The sequence below is a fragment of the Panthera pardus genome, unplaced genomic scaffold (genome assembly GCF_024362965.1).
Source record: "Panthera pardus isolate Hobbes unplaced genomic scaffold, ASM2436296v1 HiC_scaffold_6, whole genome shotgun sequence".
Classification (NCBI taxonomy): domain Eukaryota; kingdom Metazoa; phylum Chordata; class Mammalia; order Carnivora; family Felidae; genus Panthera; species Panthera pardus.
In genome coordinates, this window is record NW_026526991.1 from 46,696,134 (window position 1) to 46,716,028 (window position 19,895).

A 19,895-nucleotide genomic window follows, 5' to 3' on the forward strand; every position below is an offset into this window, starting at 1 on the left:
ATAGTGGAGAGGCAAAGGGAAGTGTTGGAGGATATGTTTTCCCAATCTTTGAGGGTCCCTTGATGAAGAGTCACAGAAATGACTGAAGACTGAGGGAACAGCGTAGTTTTCCTTTTTTGAGCAGGAGTCAAAAGGTATTCTTCAATAATGGAAACTGGGGATCGTACTGTGAGGTCAAGACTTGTGCAGGGGTCCTTATCTCTAAGTGCAAGTTTCATCTCGCAGAATCAAATGAAACCAAGACCCTTTTTTAAAACCGTGGTGTTCTAAACGTAAAAAAAAAAAGAAATAGAAAAGAACACAGACCACTCTCTTTTAATGTTTTTAAGTAGCAGAAATCATAATGGTTTGTATACTACACTGTACAATTATATACTGTTACTTTCCAAAGAAAATTAACTTCTTATAGGATTTTCTGAAATGGTTACTCCATACGGTTAAGAGCTTGACCCTTCAGCCATCGCTACGACACATGGCATACAATCTATGAGGTTCCAAGTCTTCCGGTTGTGCCGGTCTCTGCTGCCATTGAGGGAGGAGCCTCTCAGAGACCTCTCGTAGCCCCTTCCATCTCCTGCACCAGGAAACAGCCTCCGCAGGTAGATGTGTGCCGATGAGCGCAGTTTCTGTGCTTTGCTTGCCACAAGCCTACTCCCCTTTAAGAGAACTTGCGCTTCTTCATGGCTTCTGCTTTGACTGCCAGGCTCTTGGCACAGATGGTCAGGACCACAATAAGAACGCCCACCACAAATGTCACCAGGGGCCAGAGAAAGCAATGCAGGAGGACAATCTCATCATGCGTGCGATGAAGGAGCACATCATCTGGTCTGCAAGACAGTGGAGAATGGGAAAGAAAGAGTGGTCAACTGCCTTGGCATGGCATAAATCTACACCCTGGAGCTCAGCTTGCTTTCTACCCAAAGGGAATAATCATTGAAAGTGAAGACCATGCTCTGGCTATAAATACTGTATTTTGAGGTTCAAATCCATTACCAAAAGTTCTGAGGTCTTGAATCAAGTAATTGGTACAAATTTGCATATTATCTATAATATAATTTACATGTTGCAAAATGTCAAAGTGTAGCAATCTTTTACATTACTATTTTCCTGCATCTTAAGTTGTCTAACATATTCCATTTTCTCATTCACCCTTTAATAAATGCTGGTCAAAGTGACATGAATCAGTCTAAAAAATTACTTGTGGGTTGACATTCTCAAACCCAAAGTAGACCTCAGCACTTAGATGGGACCCAAATGATCTTAATTCATAAAAATAATAAAGTCGCTGTTTGAATTTAGTCAGAAAGATCTGTGGTGTAGTCTTCAGGTCAACTCAGCTCCATTATGTGAAGGTTTTTTATTAATGAACAGATGAGTGAAATGGTTAGATTTAGTGCATTTTTCCATGCTTCTGGGTGGGATCAGTCATCAGTTTAAACTACTGACTACTTTCTTGATAAATTTTGCAAAGTCTTAGCAATATATTTCTATCTTACCAACACAGAACCCCACTTTCAATTCCAAAACTGGTCTCATTCTCAAGAAGTAAAAATGAGATGTGTTCCACAAGCCATGATTTCTCATCTCTGGCCATTAGAGAGAGAGCGTGGGACTTTAGCTTTCATACAAGAGGTTTACGTTTTGTGAGATATTTCCATTTCATCCCCAGGAAGGTTTGTTCTATTTAAAAAAAAAATTTTTTTTAATGTTTATTTATTTTTGAGAGAGAGAGAGAGAGAGAGAGAGCGCGCACACAGGTGGGGGAGGGGCAGAGAGAGATGGGGTGACATAGGATCTGAACCGGGCTCCATGTCAACAGCAGCGAGCCTGATGCAGGGCTCAAACTCACGAATTGTAAGATCATGACCTCAGTTAAAGTCAGATGCTCAACAGACAGAGCCACCCGGGCGCCCCAGGTTTGTTCTATTATCCTAGAGTAGCAGTGCCTTCCTCCAGACAAGGAAGAAAATGATGCAGAACAATTAATTCAATTGCCCTCAAGAACATCAGAATCTTTAGAGTACAAGGGCAGTGCATTTAACAAAGAAATGCCTTCTTGAGGAGCTCTCACTGATCACAGCTTTCATAATTCAAGATCAATTTTTCCAGAAGATTGACAAAGGATGTTGGGTATTTCTCTTCTACCTATAATGCAACCATCATGCAGCATTAACAGTTTTGCAGCTTAGCTTTGAAATTACATAATCCTTGCCCCTTTTTTGTGCATAATATCATTTAAGATTTTGCCCATTAAGTGAGATTTTTATTGACATTTTATTTCATATTATTTCAGTTAAAATTTGTACTAGAAAAATGCAGAGTCATTGTAACAATTAAGCAAAAAGCATTCCAGCTTGCAGAAGTTACTCTTTTTTCTGAATTCCTGTAGCAACACATTGTCTTCAAGACTTGTGCTATCATTAACTTATGATACATGTTAATGTACATATCCTTTTCTCCTGGAAGGCCCTCGACTTTGTCATTGTCTGTTACTCTACACATAGATGTTGCTAAATAACCACTTGCTACTGATGACCGGGAAACTGTCTCTGTTTCAACATGTTATCCATGCAAAATTTCAAGAACCTTAAGCCTTGAGTGTAGACAGTAGAGGCCTAGGTCCAAATACAGTCAGGGCACAATATAATTAAGTCATATGTTACAGTCTTTAAAACCCCAACCCCCAGCACTGCCACCATTATTTTCCCAGCCACAAGAACTCACAGCTGTCAGCTACCCCCACCAGAGTGTGCAAAGGAAGTAAAAGCTCTCTCGGTTTCAGATCTCACATTGAGGTCTTTAATCCATCTTGGGTTTATTTTTGTGTATGGTGTGAGAAAGTGGTCCAGTTTCATTCTTTTGCATGTAGCTGTCCAGGTTTCCCAGAACCATTACTTGAAGATACTGTCTTTTTCTCATTGTATATTCTTGCCTCCTTTGTCATAGATTAATTGACCATATAAGCATGGGTTTACTTCTAGGTTCTCAATTCTCTTTCGTTGATCTATGTGTCTATTTTTGTGCCAGTACCATACTGTTTTGATTGCTACAGCTTTGTAGTATAGTGCATCTTGAAATCTGGAATTGTGATACCTCCAGCTTTATTCTTCTTTCTCAAGATTGCCTTGACCATATCACAATAAAAAGCTTTTGCAAAGCAAAGGAAGCCATCAACAAAACAAAAAGGCAAATTACTAAATAGGAGAAGATATTTGCAAATGACATATTCAATAAGGGATTAATATCCAAAATATAAAGAGAACTTATACAACTCAACACCAAAAAAATTAAATTAATTAATTACATAATCTGACTAAAAATGGGCAGAAGACCCAAATATTTTTCCAAAAAAGAAATAACATGGCCAACAGACACCTGAAAAGATGCTCAACATCACTCCTCATCAGGGAAATGCAAACCAGAACCTCAATGAAATATCACTTTACACCTGTAAAAATGGCTAAAATCAAAAAGACAAGAAATAACAAGGATTGGCAAGGATGTGGAGAAAAAGGAACCCTTGTGAGCTGCTGGTAGGAATGTATATTGGTGCAGCCATTGTGGAAAATAGTATGGAGGTTCCTCAAATAATTAAAAGTAGAAATATTATATGATCCAATATGGGTATTTACCCAATAGGGGGAAAAACACTAATTGAAAAAGATATATGCACTCTTATGTCTACTGCAACATTATTTACAATAGCCACGATATGGAAGCAGCCTAAGTGTCCACTGATAGACAAATGGATAAGGAAGATGTGGTGGAAATATATAAATTATTATACAGCCATAAAAAAGAATGAGATCTTACCACTTGCAACAACATGGATGGACCTAGAGGGTTTTATGCTAAGTGAAATAAGTAGGACAGAGAAAGACAAATACCACATGATTTCACTTATATGTGGAATCTAAAAAACCAAACAAAAGCATAAACAACCATAAAGTAGAGTCAGACTTATAAATATAGAAAGCAAACTGATGGTTGCCAGGGAGAAGGTGTTTGGGGCGGGGGGGATGGGCAGAATGGGTAGAGGAAAGTAGGAGGTATAGGCTTGCAGTTATGGAATGAAGAAGTCATGGGAATGAAAGGCACAGCCTAGGGAATATAGTCAATGGTACTGTAATAGTGTTGTATGGTGGCAAATGGTAGCTATATGTGTGGTGAGCATAGCATAACATATAGACTTTTGAATCACTGTGTTGTACAGCTGAAGTTAATGTAACATTGTGTGTCAATTATACTCAAATAAAAAATAAAATAAGATAAACTGCAGTATTACTGATTTTTTTTTTTTTTAATCTGTCTTGGGATGGCCTTCCTCCCTCACTTCCTTCCCACCTTCTTTTCCCCTTCGCTCTCTTCCCCTTCTTTCTTGGACAGTTCTACTCCTCCAGAATCTATTGGTACAAAGATGAACTACATTCTTTGCCAAAAGGGTGAGAGTGCATAAAAATGTAAATGCACTTAATACACAGAACTGTATGCTTAAAAACGGTGAAAATGGCAAAAAAGGGGGGGGGGGTTAAGGACTTGTATTTTTAACACTATTTTAAGTAATTTGCATGTAATTTCCATAAGTGTTTTGCGGTTAATTTTCCAGTAAAATGCTTCATTGAGTATCGTCTTTTGTGTTCCTTCTTGAATCACTATTAATGATACTAAATCCTTTACCACAATACTGTACAATTGAACCAAGAAAATAGCCACAGATGAAGGTAGTTGGAACCACTATACATATTTCCTGAAACATTTAATAAAAAAAGAATGTGAGTAAAAAGGAAAGGAGGAGTGAAAATAAGAACTGAAAATGCTGGACCCGGATATTTGTTTTATTTAGAAACTTCTTGGCATTCCAACTGCTATAAGAGCCCTTGGGGCAAAATTTTATTTTAATATTTCAAGTGACAAAACATCATTCACTGGAGATAGCTATGTTGAATCCGTAGCAGCTTCAAAGCAGTCTTTGAGGCAGAAATATTATATAAAAATGTTCATATTTCTTTAAAAATAATTAATGTCTGTTTCCATTTCATACAGTTCTAAGATGCCCCATAGTATCCTTCAATGGGAAGGAAGGGTAGCAGAATGTGCCACTTTGGCATAAGGTTATTTTGAGCTGAAGGTAATTGAAAAGAGACAGAGATAAGAAAAGCTCTCTGACCTCCTCTTATTTGCCTAAAAGCAAGACATACATTTATAAAGGTGCCTTTCTTCCTCTCTCTTCCAGGAAGGACAAAAGTTAATCCTTGGAGACAATTCTAGACCTTTATCAGCCCCCAAATGGCACCAGAGTAAATTATATAACAAATTTTCCTAACTAGCTCTTACTTTCCATCAGTTTCCCCATATATTTACCTTTCTACATTTTGCTGCCCTAGAAACTCAAAGTCCTTTTCCTTTGTCATATCACTTCTCTAAATATGTATTGCCTTTTTCTTTAAAAATTTTTTTTTAAATGTTTATTTATTTTTGAGAGAGAGAGAGAGACAGAGCACAAGCAGGGGAGAGGCAGAGAGAGAGGGAGACACAGAATCCAAAGCAGGCTCCAGGCTCCAAGCTGTCAGCATAGAGCCCAATGTGGGGCCTGAACCCACAGACTGTGAGATCATGACCTGAGCTGAAGTCAGACGCTTAGCTGACTGAGCCACCCAGGTGCCCTGTATTGCCTTTTACTTCAAGATGCTATATAAGCCCAAGTTCTAACCACCTCTTTGAGCTATGCACCACTGAGTGCTTCCACATGTACACATGATGCACATGTTAATAAACTTCTGTTTTTCTCTTCTTAATCTGTCTTTTGTCGGTGTAATTTACAGAGCCCTAGCCTATGAATCTAAGAAGGGTAGAGGGAAAAGTTTTTCCTCCCCTGTAGGAAAAAATGATTTCTCAGCATAGTAATGCTTAAGTTTATCATTCAGTTAATAGGATTTACTGAGATTATCTTTAAATTGATCCTGTGATGTAATTAAAGTCTGGTTCATTTAACTGGGACTTTAGTGTCTTAATTTAAAGCACTCCACTACCTCAGTTCCCTCCAATTTTATGAGGCAGCTTTGGGTTTAGAATTCAGTTTTCCATAAATCTATAATGGTAGGACTGAAGGGGAACTCTTTTAAAAAAAATTACTATTTTCAATATTTGGCAAACTGGATAAATGGCCTGATGAGATCTGAATACGATGTAGTATAATCAGGATAGTGATGAGGATGAAGGCAATATGGAAAAAAAAAAAAAAAAAAAGGATGATTACTCTGAATTTGAGGACTTCAAAAAAGTAAACAAGGTATTTTCTTTCGGGTGTGTAAAAATACTAATAGCAAGCACTTTTAAATCCTAAGAGGGGGTGGGTACAAGTGTCATAAAACAAGAGAAGTGCTACGAGTACCCTTAGAAATACTTTCCTAAAGGTTGGACTTACCCTGAATAGAGCCTTGAAAGTATATTGTGAGTACATTGTTAAATAGTTAGCATTTGTTAAGTGTTTACTACCCTTCAGGTGCTCGGATAGAGTGTTTAATCTCACTTGATCCTTAAAATAACCCTGTGATGGCCAAATTTTTCATTGTCATTTTAAAATAAGAGAAACTAAGGCAAAGAAAGATTAGTTTACTCAAGATTACACAACTTAAAATAATGACACAGTGATTCGGAAACCCTATCTGTATGACTTTCAAACCTGTACTATTTATTTACCCCTCAGCTGGCTTTTCTCGAATTCAAGCCACCTCTGCTATTTGCTGAAATGCAACTTCCTGAATCTCAACTCCTGGCTGACTACATCAGAATAGGGGTTGTAGGACCCAGATACCTGCATTTTTGAGAAGCTCCTGGGTGATTCTCATACATAATCAAGTTTAGGAAGCGCTGTGTAAAGCTCTAATATTTTAAAAGAAAAAAAAAATTGGTGTGAAACATAGAGCTACTTATCTGGCTATTTCTGAAACTGTCTTAACTGATTCTTATGTCCGGGTTATTGTCATGGCCTCCACATGCTCTTGTGCAGAGTGTATGGTGCATGAAGATGTCCTGGAATAAGACTGGAGGAGAGAAGGGGTGAGGTGAGGGGTAATGGAGGTAACATGGGAGGTAGAAATCCAGCCCTGATACTAGATTTGCTCGGAGGGGGCTTTTGTCCTAATTGGCAAAAAGGCACCCTATCAGCTAGCAGTAGACCTAGTTGTACCAGATAAAAAAGACAAAAATTTGGTATACGTCATCCTAAATATAAAAAATATATTCCCTTTGACTTTGCCTCACCAGATGAGATTTCTTCTAATTCTCAATACCTGTTCTGTTCACTGACAGTGAGAGAAAAATGTGACCTCTTTTTTTTTTTTTTTTTTTTTTTAGGCTGGAAAATTAAACTTTAACTTATCTCAACCAGTTCATGTAAAAATCTGAACTGCATAATAAGTTACCAGTATCCTGTGATGGTAACTGTACCAGTGAAGAGAAAAGATGATGATCCATGAGATCCTACAGGAAGTAGAAATCTTTTTAGATTTATTACTTAAGAACTTTCCTTTTCATGTTCATGTAGACTGCTAGAAAGTTCAAGTATTGGCCTGCCTTAGCAAGATCATACAACTTTTTTTTTGCCAGTCAGACCCCTCATGCTTTGTCTTATTTTCTGCACATGTTGCTAAATTTATTTTATCTTGCTAAATTCTGTCAATCTTTAGAGCACTCATTAAACCCTTTAGGTATATATCAATGATCTACATTTGCATATCAGGTACTCAATAAACCTTAAAAACTTTTTTAGTTGTCAGCTTTATCCATATTTCCATGAGAAATAATATACTACATCATTACAGGAACTTGCACTTATGTATGTATTTTGTTGCAATCTTAAAGTCAATAAATGCTTCATTATATCACAACCATAACATAATTCTTTAGGCATAATGTCAGTCCAACATGCCAGGCCTCTGGCATAGAAGCACAGCCAAATGACATGAAAAATGTAATGATTTCATCCTCCAAATCTTCTGAATAGGTCCTCTCTATTCTTGCTCTAAGCCTTGCTTATTATTTATAACATGACCTACTTTTTGAAAGAATCTTAAAGAGGTAACAATAAAAACAAGACCTAAGTACAATAAAACCCTTAAACTGACAGTAAAGAGCAAATACAATGTAATTAGGATGAGAGAAAGAAAAAAAAAAAAAAAAAAAAAAGGAAGTCCGAGCTAAGAAAAGCTCCTGCTTTAAGCATAAGTGGAACTTAACCTCTGAGCATCCCAGTACCCAAGGGAAAAAGAACAGAGATGAGTTACACAGCTGCCATTAGATTGGAAAAAAAAAAAAAAAGGAAGCATGCCAATTCATCAGAACAAATGCTTTGCTAGGGCTACACTTAATAAATGAGATGGTGTGTATTTTTACATAAAGTAATCTGTGTAACACATTTGAAAGGCTAAGAGCAGCTCTACAAAGCTAGCTAATGAAATTATGTGAGGAATTTTTACAATACTAATTCCAAGGTCTCAGATCTACTGAATCAGACTGAGGTTTTAAACAGCTTTCCAGGTGATGCCAATGATTACTCACATCTGGAAATAAGTGACTTAATGCTTTTTAAATATCAAATGTATCAGCTTGGTTTTTGACAATAACTTCAGAGCAAATTGTTCAAGACTGGAATCACTGACAAGCATTCTATGTGGCTGGTTGAAGGGAGCAGCATCTTCTGTCAGGTTAGAGTCCTGACACGGAAGTGACAAAATGATACTTTATAACGAAAACCGAAAACCTGACATGCATTCATTCCCAGATAATTTTGTCTATTGGAGCTAGGTTTCAGACAGCCTTTGAAAGTTTTCTCTAAAGTCTCAAATGTATCAACAGATTTTTTTTTTCAATCTATGAAGTTTATTGTCAAATTGGTTTCCATACAACACCCAGTGCTCATCCCAAAAGGTGCCCTCCTCAATACCCATCACCCACCCTCCCCTCCCTCCCACCCCCCATCAACCCTCAGTTTGTTCTCAGTTTTTAAGAGTCTCTTATGCTTTGGCTCTCTCCCACTCTAAACTCTTTTTTTTTTTTTTTTTTCCTTCCCCTCCCCCATGGGTTTCTGTTAAGTTTCTCAGGATCCACATAAGAGTGAAAACATATGGTATCTGTCTTTCTCTGTATGGCTTATTTCACTTAGCATCACACTCTCCAGTTCCATCCACGTTGCTACAAAGGGCCATATTTCATTCTTTCTCATTGCCACGTAGTACTCCATTGTGTATATAAACCACAATTTCTTTATCCATTCATCAGTTGATGGACATTTAGGCTCTTTCCATAATTTGGCTATTGTTGAGAGTGCTGCTATAAACATTGGGGTGCAAGTGCCCCTATGCATCAGTACTCCTGTATCCCTTGGGTAAATTCCTAGCAGTGCTATTGCACTGGGTCAATAGGGTAGGTCTATTTTTAATTTTTTGAGGAACCTCCACACTGTTTTCCAGAGTGGCTGCACCAATTTGCATTCCCACCAACAGTGCAAGAGGGTTCCCGTTTCTCCACATCCTCGCCAGCATCTATAGTTTCCTGATTTGTTCATTTTGGCCACTCTGACTGGTGTGAGGTGATATCTGAGTGTGGTGCTGATTTGTATTTCCCTGATGAGGAGTGATGTTGAGCATCTTTTCATGTGCCTGTATCAACAGATATTTAATTGAAATGCCACAAGAGGAGACTACGTCATAGAAGGTTTTCAGGCAGGAACTGCTGACCACTGATTTCTAAGCTGGAAAACCTTGATGTGGGTATCAATAAATGTTTTCAATTTTGGCAATACTCTATGCTATGAGCTTTCTAGAAGGAGACTGAATTAAAATGTATCCCATGAAAATACTGACTTGACCTATTGATTGTTGATTTTTAAAAGACCTCAAAAGATTTTTTTCTACCAAAAGACATTGAAGATTAAATGATAAAAACATTGAATTTGGTTTTGGCATAAAGCTGTCCTTATTGAGAGTAATTAGCCAATATGTTTAGTTGCTGTTTGAAGCAATTATAAAAACTTGGCAACAGAAAAGTATGCTTGTCTTCTTAAATGACCACAGGAAGGCACTTGAACAGCTAATCTGAAAGCTGTATCAAGTTATGGTATAAATTACAGTGGGAATACGGAGACCAGAACACGGAGATCCTTTGCAGTATTCTTTACGATGATTTGTTCTATCATGAGTGCATTTTTGCCAACTTGATTTCAGCAATGATACTGTGATAAGGGCTTTTAAAAGTTTGAGAAGTATTATATCAACATCACAGCTTTGGTCTGCAGACGGTTCTTATCAATGGATGAAAGGCTGTTTATAGATGTAAAAATGTTATAAATACTTACATTTTCTTAACTATCTTCTCCAATTAGGTGAACTTACAGCTGTAATATTTAATTGTATAAGAGTTGTTCCTCAAGCCTGACTATTCTTCATGGAGGAAATTAAATCAAGCCCCAGAACTGCAGTTTCTAGAGAGAAAAATTTACATTTGCCTTTGGCCAGATATACAGCAAACTGGCAGGTGTGTTATTTTGGAGCAATGAAGCGTTGAATTAATTTTAAATAGGAAAGATTGTGCCTTAAGTCCACCCTGATGGTAAGTCCTAAGTAGCCTTAGAAGTGTAGGGGAGTATTTCAGAACATGAACTTTAGTTAAACCTGGGTTTAAATATGGGCTTTACAACTTGCTAACATGATTTTAGGAAAAATACTTAAGGAAGGAAAGAAGGAAGGAAGGAAGGAAGGAAGGAAGGAAGGAAGGAAGGAAGGAAGGAAAGAAAAAGAAAGAAAGAAAGAAAGAAAGAAAGAAAGAAAGAAAGAAAGAAAGAAAGAAAGAAAGAAAGAGAAAGAAAGAAAGAAAAAAGGAAAGAAATACTTAATCCCTCCCGGTCTTAATTTTGTCATCTATAAAGTGGGAATAATAATATCTACCTTCCAGGATAATCCTGAAGAGTAAATGAGACAATGTCTGCCAAGTGTTTAAGCAGATGACTGCCTAATAATGAGTATTTAATATTCAGTAAGGGGTGGTAATAATAATGATTATCATTACAAATTTGGGGTTCACAACTCAGAAGATGATTTTAAAATGTTGGCAGTAATGTATCATTTGCAAATATCTTCTACAGTCTACGACTGTCTGGTTGAAGTCACAGGAAATTCCTTTAATCAAATTATAATTTCTTTTGGTATAGATGTCTTCATTCCCCCTGGTCCGCCTATACCTTTGTAGTCTGCTTTCTGGTCCTATTACAGGCGGCTTAAAGGAAGAAACAGCATAGGTCTAACCAGCAAATGATTCCCTTCAATTCTAATACGTGCATCAGGAAAAAAATTCAACAACACTAATCTCTTGATTAGAAACACAAATAGAAGTTACCCCTAAATTTTTCTCTCAAGCCATCATTTAACATCATTAAATTGCCCAATTGGAGATTGGGTTTAGCAACTGTTTTCCGATGGTTAAGATGGCTGTCCTTACAAGTACAAGGTCTTAGGTCTTATAAAGCAGAGGCCCGGTGAAACCATTGCAGCCCTGAGCTCCCAGAGGAACACACTTCTTTTAAAGTTTTATTCACACTGTGTGGTAATTACTTTTTATATCTGTCTGTTTTCCCAACCTAATTCGAAGAACCCTGAGGTAAGGAGCCTATTAGGGATATTGCCTGCCTGAGAAGACGTCTCCTGAGTGCTCAGAAAGAAAGAGGGGTTACTGGCAAGGCCTGCAAACCAAGAAGAAGCTTATGACTTGTTGTCTTAAAAAAAAAAAAAAAAAAGCAAACCAATGAATCCATCTTACTCTGAGGCAGAGCAGGTTGGTATAAGAAGGTTTTAATTATACAACATTTGTTGTTCTTCTATCAGGAAAAAAAAATGGAAAGAGAATTTTTAAATTATCTAGATATTCTCGGAGATGAGGCAAGAAATGGCATTAAATTTATATTAAATCCCCTTCCTATCCCACCTGCCCCCGCAAGCTGCTTAGGAAGAGTCACCTGTGTCAGTGACCGGGAATGCTGGATGGAGAGCATGACTTTCAGTTGGCTTATTTCATCAGAGAAGTGAAGGATTTTGTAAACCAGATGACGGTTTTGGTCCAGCAATTCCTGTGAGCTTTTCTTAAGAAATGTATTACTGTTCTTCATGGCAGCTTGGTCTGTGGCGTCTCTGAGTTACCAGGTAAATTATTTATTTCACATAGGGCCACAGGTATTCTTTGGCCAAACTGCTTAAATTTAGAGTTTAAGCAGATATACTGGAGAAAAGAAGAAACCTACATTCTTCTATTTGAGACAAAGATAATTCTTATAATAGTTCTCACCTTGTGTATGTACTTTGTAGTTTCAATTTTATTTATTTAAAAAAAAATTTGTTTTAATTTATTTTTGAAGGTGAGAGATACAGAGCATGAGCAGGGAGGGGCAGAGAGAGAGGGAGACACAGAATCTAAAGCAGGCTCCAGGCTCCGAGCTGTCAGCACAGAGCACGACACGGGGCTCCAACTCACAAACCACGAGATTACGACCTGAGCCAAAGTCTGACGCTTCACCGACTGAACCACCCAGGTGTCCCTGTGGTTTCAATTTTAAAGTGAAAATCCAATACCATTTTAAATCAGTGTGAAAAAGATGGATTATTCAATACATTGTGTTGGGACAATACTGGCCATTTGAAGAAAAAAAAATTTGTTCCCCATCTTCTTCTTTCCAAAATACAAGAGAAAGAAAACAAAAAAAGAAAATCCAGACATATCAAAAACTTAGTTGTACAAAACAAACCATGAATGGTCTAGAAGAACACCTGAGTTATAGAAAATAACTTTGGAATGAGAAAAAAAAATGGGTTTCAATTTTTTTTTTTGTATTAGTATGTTCCAAGTATTCTATTATATTTACTTATACTAAGAAATTATTCACTGTTAATCAGAAATTAAAATTTAACTGGTGTCTTATATTTTAATTTGCTAAATTTGGCAAATTTCTGATTACCCTACTTTCTAAGTAAGAAATAAAATGCAAAAGCCATTAAGAAAAGACAGATGATCCAACAAGAGAAACGTAAACATTTCTGTAAGCCAAAAACACTCCAGGGGCGCCTGGGTGGCTCAGTCGGTTGAGTGTCTGACACTTGATTTCAGCTCAGATCACAATCTCACAGTTCATGGGTTCGAGCCCCGTGTCAGGCTCTGTGCTGACAGCGTGGAGCCTGCTTGGGATTCTCTCTCTCCCTCTCTCTGGCCCTAAACATTAAAAAAATTAAAGAGAGATGGAAGGGAGGGCACAGAACCAAGGGTGAATAAACAGCAGTGACACGAAGCTACAGGCACACAGTCAGGAAGACAAAATCGGAACAAGAGGAAGCCAGGGAGAAATGCTGCAGACAATGAAAAAGGTGATTAGAGCTGGGTTTAAAGGAAGAATCAGAACAAAAAACAGACAGGCTCCCTTCTTAGGACAAATGACACAGTGTTCACAGAGAGAACCCACAAGTGATCAGCTCTCATTTTTCTTCTCCATGGACGACAAATACTTTTCTATTCTATTTCATCTTTAAAATATTATTAGTCAAAATAAAACATTTTATTTTAATAACAAATTTGTTATTATTAAAATGTATTATGACCCAAACCAGGACAGCTGAAACCCAGGACAGCCGGGAGATGGTAAGAGATGACATGTCTAAGCGACTTCCTCTACTGGCTACAGGGGAACCACAGGCAAAAGTATTTCTACTTCCAAAACAGGACTGATTTCCCACCTTTCCTTTTCTCATTAAAGTGGAAAGACTAGGGCTCTATGAAATTTTCATCACATCATCACTGCTTCCTCAACATAATGAGATCTCCAGACAGAGATGCACAGGTCTAATGGGGGAGCTGTGGGTCCCCAGAGAGAACACTAGATTTGGATTTTCCTAACACAGCGGGTAGGAGTTCTGAGTCTCCACTGACTTAGGGCCCATCACTCATCTCTCTACACCTCAGCTGCCTCATTTGTAAAATGGGAAATAAAACCCTTCTCAGGAGAGAAAATGAGGGTATTTCTGTGGAAAGCATTTTTCTATAAAACCATGTACAACATAGACAGCCTCTGTGAGATAGTAAGACACATCTGAATTGGTCTTGGCCGCTGGTTCCTGAACTCAGCTCCTAAAACCCTACAAAATTCCTAAGTGATAAGAGAATTAGGAACATCTTTTGTTCTAATGAGGAGACTCTAGGAGGGCACGTGAAGGGCTGCTGGATGGCGGCTGGGCTGATCTCCACAAAGACCAAGCCATGGTTAGAAGCTTGTAACTTTCAGCCCCACTGCCCTCCCTCTATCTCCCATCTCTCTAGAGAGGTGCTGGAAACAGAGTTCATAATTGATCATGGCTTCATGATAAAGCCTCCATAAGTATCCCAACAGTACAGGGTTCAGTGAGCTCGTCTGGTGAACACATGCACAACAGAAAGGTGACGCACACCATCTCCACAAAGACATAAGCTCCTACACTGGGAGCCCTCCCAGCCCTCACTCTATTTCTTTATCTGGCTGTTCATAGGTATCCTTTGTTATGTCTTTCAACAAACTAGTAAATGTGCGTGTTTCCCGAATTCTGTGAGCCATTCTAGAAAATTAATCCAAACTGAGGGGGAAGCCATGGGATCCTCTAATCTGTAGCCACGTTGGACAAAAGTTGTGGGTAACCTAGGGACCCAATACTTACAACTGGAGTTTGAAGTCGGGGGGCAGTCTTCTGGGACTGAACCCTTTACCTGTGGGATCTGATTACTATCTTCCCGTAGATAGGGTCAGAACTGATTTACATTGTAGAACACCCGGCTGGTATTATGGAGAATCACTTGGTATGGGGAAAAAAAAAATCCTACACATTTGGTGATGAGAAGTGTTAGAAGTGAAGTGTTCTCTGCTAGGAATTGACCCAAGGGATACAGGAGTGCTGATGCAGAGGGGCACTTGTACCCCAATGTTTATAGCAGCACTCTCAACAATAGCCAAATTATGGAAAGAGCCTAAATGTCCATCAACTGATGAATGGATAAAGAAATTGTGGTTTATATACACAATGGAGTACTACGTGGCAATGAGAAAGAATGAAATATGGCCCTTTGTAGCAACATGGATGGAACTGGAGAGTGTTATACTAAGTGAAATAAGTCATACAGAGAAAGACAGATACCATATGGTTTCACTCTTATGTGAATCCTGAGAAACTTAACAGAAACCCATGGGGGAGGGGAAGAAAAAAAAAAAAAGAGGTTAGAGAGGGAGATAGCCAAAGCATAAGAGACTCTTAAAAACTGAGAACAAACTGAGGGTTGATGGGGGGTGGGAGGGAGAGGAGGGTGGGTGATGGGTATTGAGGAGGGCACCTTTTGGGATGAGCACTGGGTGTTGTATGGAAACCAATTTGACAATAAATTTCATGTTAAAAAAAAAAAGAAGTGAAGTGTTCTGTATGAGGAGTAAAGACACACAGTGGGGAGAGAAATGAGGTTTTTCATTATAGCCTTAAATAAAGCCCATATCCAAGTTTCCTAACCTGGGAGAGATGAATTTGTCTACCCACAGAATGTAACAACACGGAACCAGAGATTTTGAAAATTTGTGGCATTTTCAAAGCTTAAGAGTTGAAGGAAAGCTCACAGACATTCATTGTAAAAGTCAGCTACGCTGAGACCTCTCTATAAATTACTACCTGTTAGACCTCTCTATAAATTACTGCCTGTATATTTTCACTCCTGCTGTAACAAATTTAGTGGCTTAAACCAATGCAAATTTCTTCTCTTACTTTTCTGGAGGTCAGAAGTCTGAAATCTGAAGGTATTGGCAGGACTGTTCTTTCTGGATGCTCTAGAAGAGAATCTATTTCCTTGCCTTTTCCAGTTTCTAGAAGTTTCCTGTATTCCTTGGTTCATGGCCCCTTCTTGGAATCACTCTTGCTTCCATCATCACATCCACTACCCCTCCTCTCTTCCTCTTATAAAGACCTTGAGATTACATTTAGGGTGTAACTTTCCATAACAAAACTCTTTACTTAATCACATCTGCAGTCTGTTTTACCATCTATGGTGATGTAAGGTAATAAGGTATGTTGACACAAATCCATGGGGAGTAGGATGTGGACACCTTCGGGAGCTAGTATTTAGACAACCACACTACCATAACCTGCTATCTTATATTATAAATAGTTCTTTACTAACACAAGTCTTCTACCCCTGGCCCTAATTAGTCATTCACAATTAAATCATCAACAGAAGCATCCCCCCCAAAAAGCACTAGATGATAAACTCCTTTCTATTATCCCCACCTGAGTTATAAAAAAAAAATACTAAGAGGTCCAAACTCCCAGTTATGCAATAAATAAGTCACAAGGATGAAAAAGCACAGCACAAGAAATACAGTCAATAATGTCGTAATAACTTTGTATGGCAACGAATGGTAAGGACACTTACTGTGCTGAGCATTTCATAATGTATAGAATTGTGGGAACACTATGTTGTGCCCTGAAACTAATACAATATTGTGTGTCAACTCTACTTCAATTAAAGATACAAATCAAGGCTAAAGAGTGTTAACCTTTTTGATCTTTTCCCAACATCTGTCCTTTTATTATGATAAAGGCATTCACTATAAAACACACCTGCCCAGAGATATTAACACTTTTCTTTTTTTCATCCGCAACATTTTCCTTCCGTTGTGCCTTTGCCTGCTTAGAGCTCCACTACTTCCTTTACTACCTGCTGCCCCTAATCGAATCAGTCATGGAACTTTGAAAATTTTAATACAATACATCACTGGAATTCTCCCTAAGGAATGGACACCTTGTTTACTACAGGATTTACTTTTTGTCTTAGTAGTACATCTTTGCAATTCCCTTTTAAATTTTATTCCTTACCAAGTGTTCAAAGATTCTTGTTTCTTTTTTACTCAGATCTTTCACGAAACAATATGTCACTAATGGTTCTCTGTATTAATTTTAACCACAATCATATGCTACATCGTAAGTTTGACCTTCCCAAACTTTCTCTCCATTAGCTATCCTTCAGATCTTTTTTTAAATTCTGAATTTAAAAAGTGAGGTAGAATTTCCACATGTGGAAAGAGAAGTAATAAGTATATAGTTTAGCCAGATCTTCATGTCATTTTAATACTGTTGATTTCTGATCTTTTTATTTCTATTTTATAAAAACAGTTTTATAATTTCTTTAATCCATTTTACTATTTAAAAACTCACATTATCCCATACAATTATTTTTTCTCATATTTGAAGATTGAAAATGTATTATTAAATCAGATTTTAGCAAGAAGTGGGGAAGCTTAAGGGTGGGCCATTATGTTCCCAAAGGAAGTCTTTCAGAGCCCATTTTCCATCTCAGCAATACCTATTCCTGGAGAAACATCCCCAGAAAATGGAAAATGTTTGATTTATGACGTTAATGCTCAAAATGCCCTTCTGTTTTTCAATTCCTTATGTAGCGGAACTAATTCTTAAACATCAAGGAAACACACTGTAATCTAGCATATCTGAGAATATGGTGATACAGAAGGGACTTCCTCAACAAGCTAGGGCTGAAAGAGACTGGAAACAACAGCACTAATTAAATCATGACATCCCAACATTCTCCTCACTGTTCAAGACAAAACAACAGGGCCTCTTATTCACTTTGTGAAGCCAAAACCAAAGTAGAAGAGAGAAGCTCTAATTATAGAAAAGCCTGCACACAATGAAAGGCTAGTCACCGAGCAAAGTAATTATGTGTTTTTTTCTCAAAATCTTCAAACAGGGTAGTGGCTCCCCTTTGAAATTACATAAGATGATACCCAAGGGCTCAAAAAGTTGAGCCAGTGTCTTCTATATCCATTCAATAACCATGCTCCTAAGATCCTGATGTTCAAACCTACTTCACTGTTTCAGGAGAAGGAAGTCATGGGTTGCACCCAGCATAGTAACTGCACATATATAAAAAGACTTGTCTGAAAGATCACTTTAACAACCACATTTTCTATCATCTCTCTAAGCTAAATCATGTTCTCAGCCCTTGCTCCAGGCAAAGAGGACACTGCAAACTAGCAGAGGATATAATCACAGATCACACACTTGCAATGTGGGCGTGAGAAACCGTTTCCAGGGAGAAATGACAAACATACTGATGCACCCAAAATATGCATATGAGCAGGGATTCCATTGGGTGTTTGTAAAGTTGGCAAGAGCTTCAGAATTTGGTTCTCAAGGAAATAAGGCGGGTAAGGAATCCCCCCAAATGTCAACGTGTCTTCTTACCATCTGAACAATACTGGGCACATTGTGTGCAGTTGAAATGTGGCATTTAAAAAAGGAGGTTGAGAAACATGTTCCCCGTGATTTTGACGTAAAATCAAGATGGCAGGCCCTCCTTAACTAGTAAAATATCAGTAGGGTCGGAACAATAAGGGCCCCCTCACCCACTCATGACTCAAATGCAAATACCCCCAAGAAAGAATCGTGGTCTCAGTGGGTCTGCCCAACTCCACAAAGCCTGGATTTTTTACCCAGTGGTTCCCCACACCTAGAAGAGCAGCACACCGTGCTAAGCTCAAAGTGAAAACTCCATAAATGTTAGTGTAACAAGAAGGGAATGGGGCGCCTGGGTGGCTTGGTTGGTTGAGAGTCCGACTTTGGCTCAGGTCATGATCTTACCGTTTTTGGGTTTGAGCCCCGCATCAGGCTCTGCACTCACAGTGCAGAGCCTGCTTGGGATTCTCTCTCTCCCTCTCTTTCTGCTCCTCCCCCTCTCTCTTTCAAAATAAATAAAGAAACTTTAAAAGAAAATAAGAAGGGAATGAAAATCCAAAGCCATAGAGTTTTAGGCAAGCAAATCTGGGGGAGGGGGAGGGGGGGAAAGGAATATCTTAGACTTCATAGGAATTCTTTCAAAGTCTACATATACTTGTTTGAAATTGTAAACACCATAGAGTTATTTGCATCAACAGTCATATGTATCTGCTTGTATTCTTACAGATCGTGACAACTATTTTCAGAACATTTCTAAGAGAAAGTGACCATGTTCACTATTCTTTGTCATTTTAAACTTTCTTTTCTTCCTGCTTAGTTATTTAAGTATCTATCGCTAGCCTGTCCAATCAGCTCCTGTGCACCTAACTACTGTCACTGGTGGTTCCTCCTTCAATTCACCTGCCCCACCCCCACTTAGATGCTTTTCCCTGCTGCTCCCACACATAGCGCTGTCCCACATTGAGCACACTAGCAAAGGCAGCCAGCGCCTAGTGAAGTCAATACCAAACAGCCCAGGCAGGTGAAGAGACCTTCTGTATTTCCCCAAACCTCTGAAAAAGATCTTGTGTCCCATCCCACAACATACTCCTAGGATATCATCATTAATGTCTGATTTGGTGAAGACCAATTCCTTATAATTAGATCTTCAATGAAGAAAATTAGCCAGTTACCACAGTCTATTTTCTTTCATACACCTCTCCTAGCAGCATGGCTCCATTATTTTGGCAGCTCCGAAGAGAAGATCTGAAAAATGTATCCTGGGTGGCGGAAAAGTGAATTGCGTTTCTTCTTTATTTATATAAAGCTCAAAGGAAAGCTCAAGGGAAAAGCTCAAAGGAAACAGGGCTACCTCCTATTACAATATCATCATTCTATAAGTTTCCCAATTGTGAAGAACCCACTTTATTAAAATGTATTATGCACCAAATTATTGGTTTTTAATTAGAAAATTAGCATATATATGCTTTGTTGCTGCATGTAGGAAGATAGAAATATGTTAGCAATGAATCATTCATCCTAACTCCTAAAATGTATAGTAAAGAGTACATGAAAAATAGCTCTATCTTCTTTTTTGTTATAATCTGTTAAGCGGTTATTTCTCTT

The 19,895-nt window shown here is 38.2% G+C and overlaps 1 protein-coding gene across 1 annotated transcript in view; it reads right to left on the reverse strand.

Moving 5' to 3' along the window:
• Positions 1-299: 299 nt before the first annotated feature.
• The window catches only part of KCNMB4 (potassium calcium-activated channel subfamily M regulatory beta subunit 4), a 62,205-nt gene continuing 42,609 nt past the window's right edge, over positions 300-19,895 (reverse strand). The window contains exon 3 of the mRNA XM_019455090.2: positions 300-827. Coding sequence (XP_019310635.1) covers positions 659-827 — 169 coding nt within the window. The 3' untranslated portion in view covers positions 300-658. The remainder of the gene's footprint in view (positions 828-19,895) is intronic.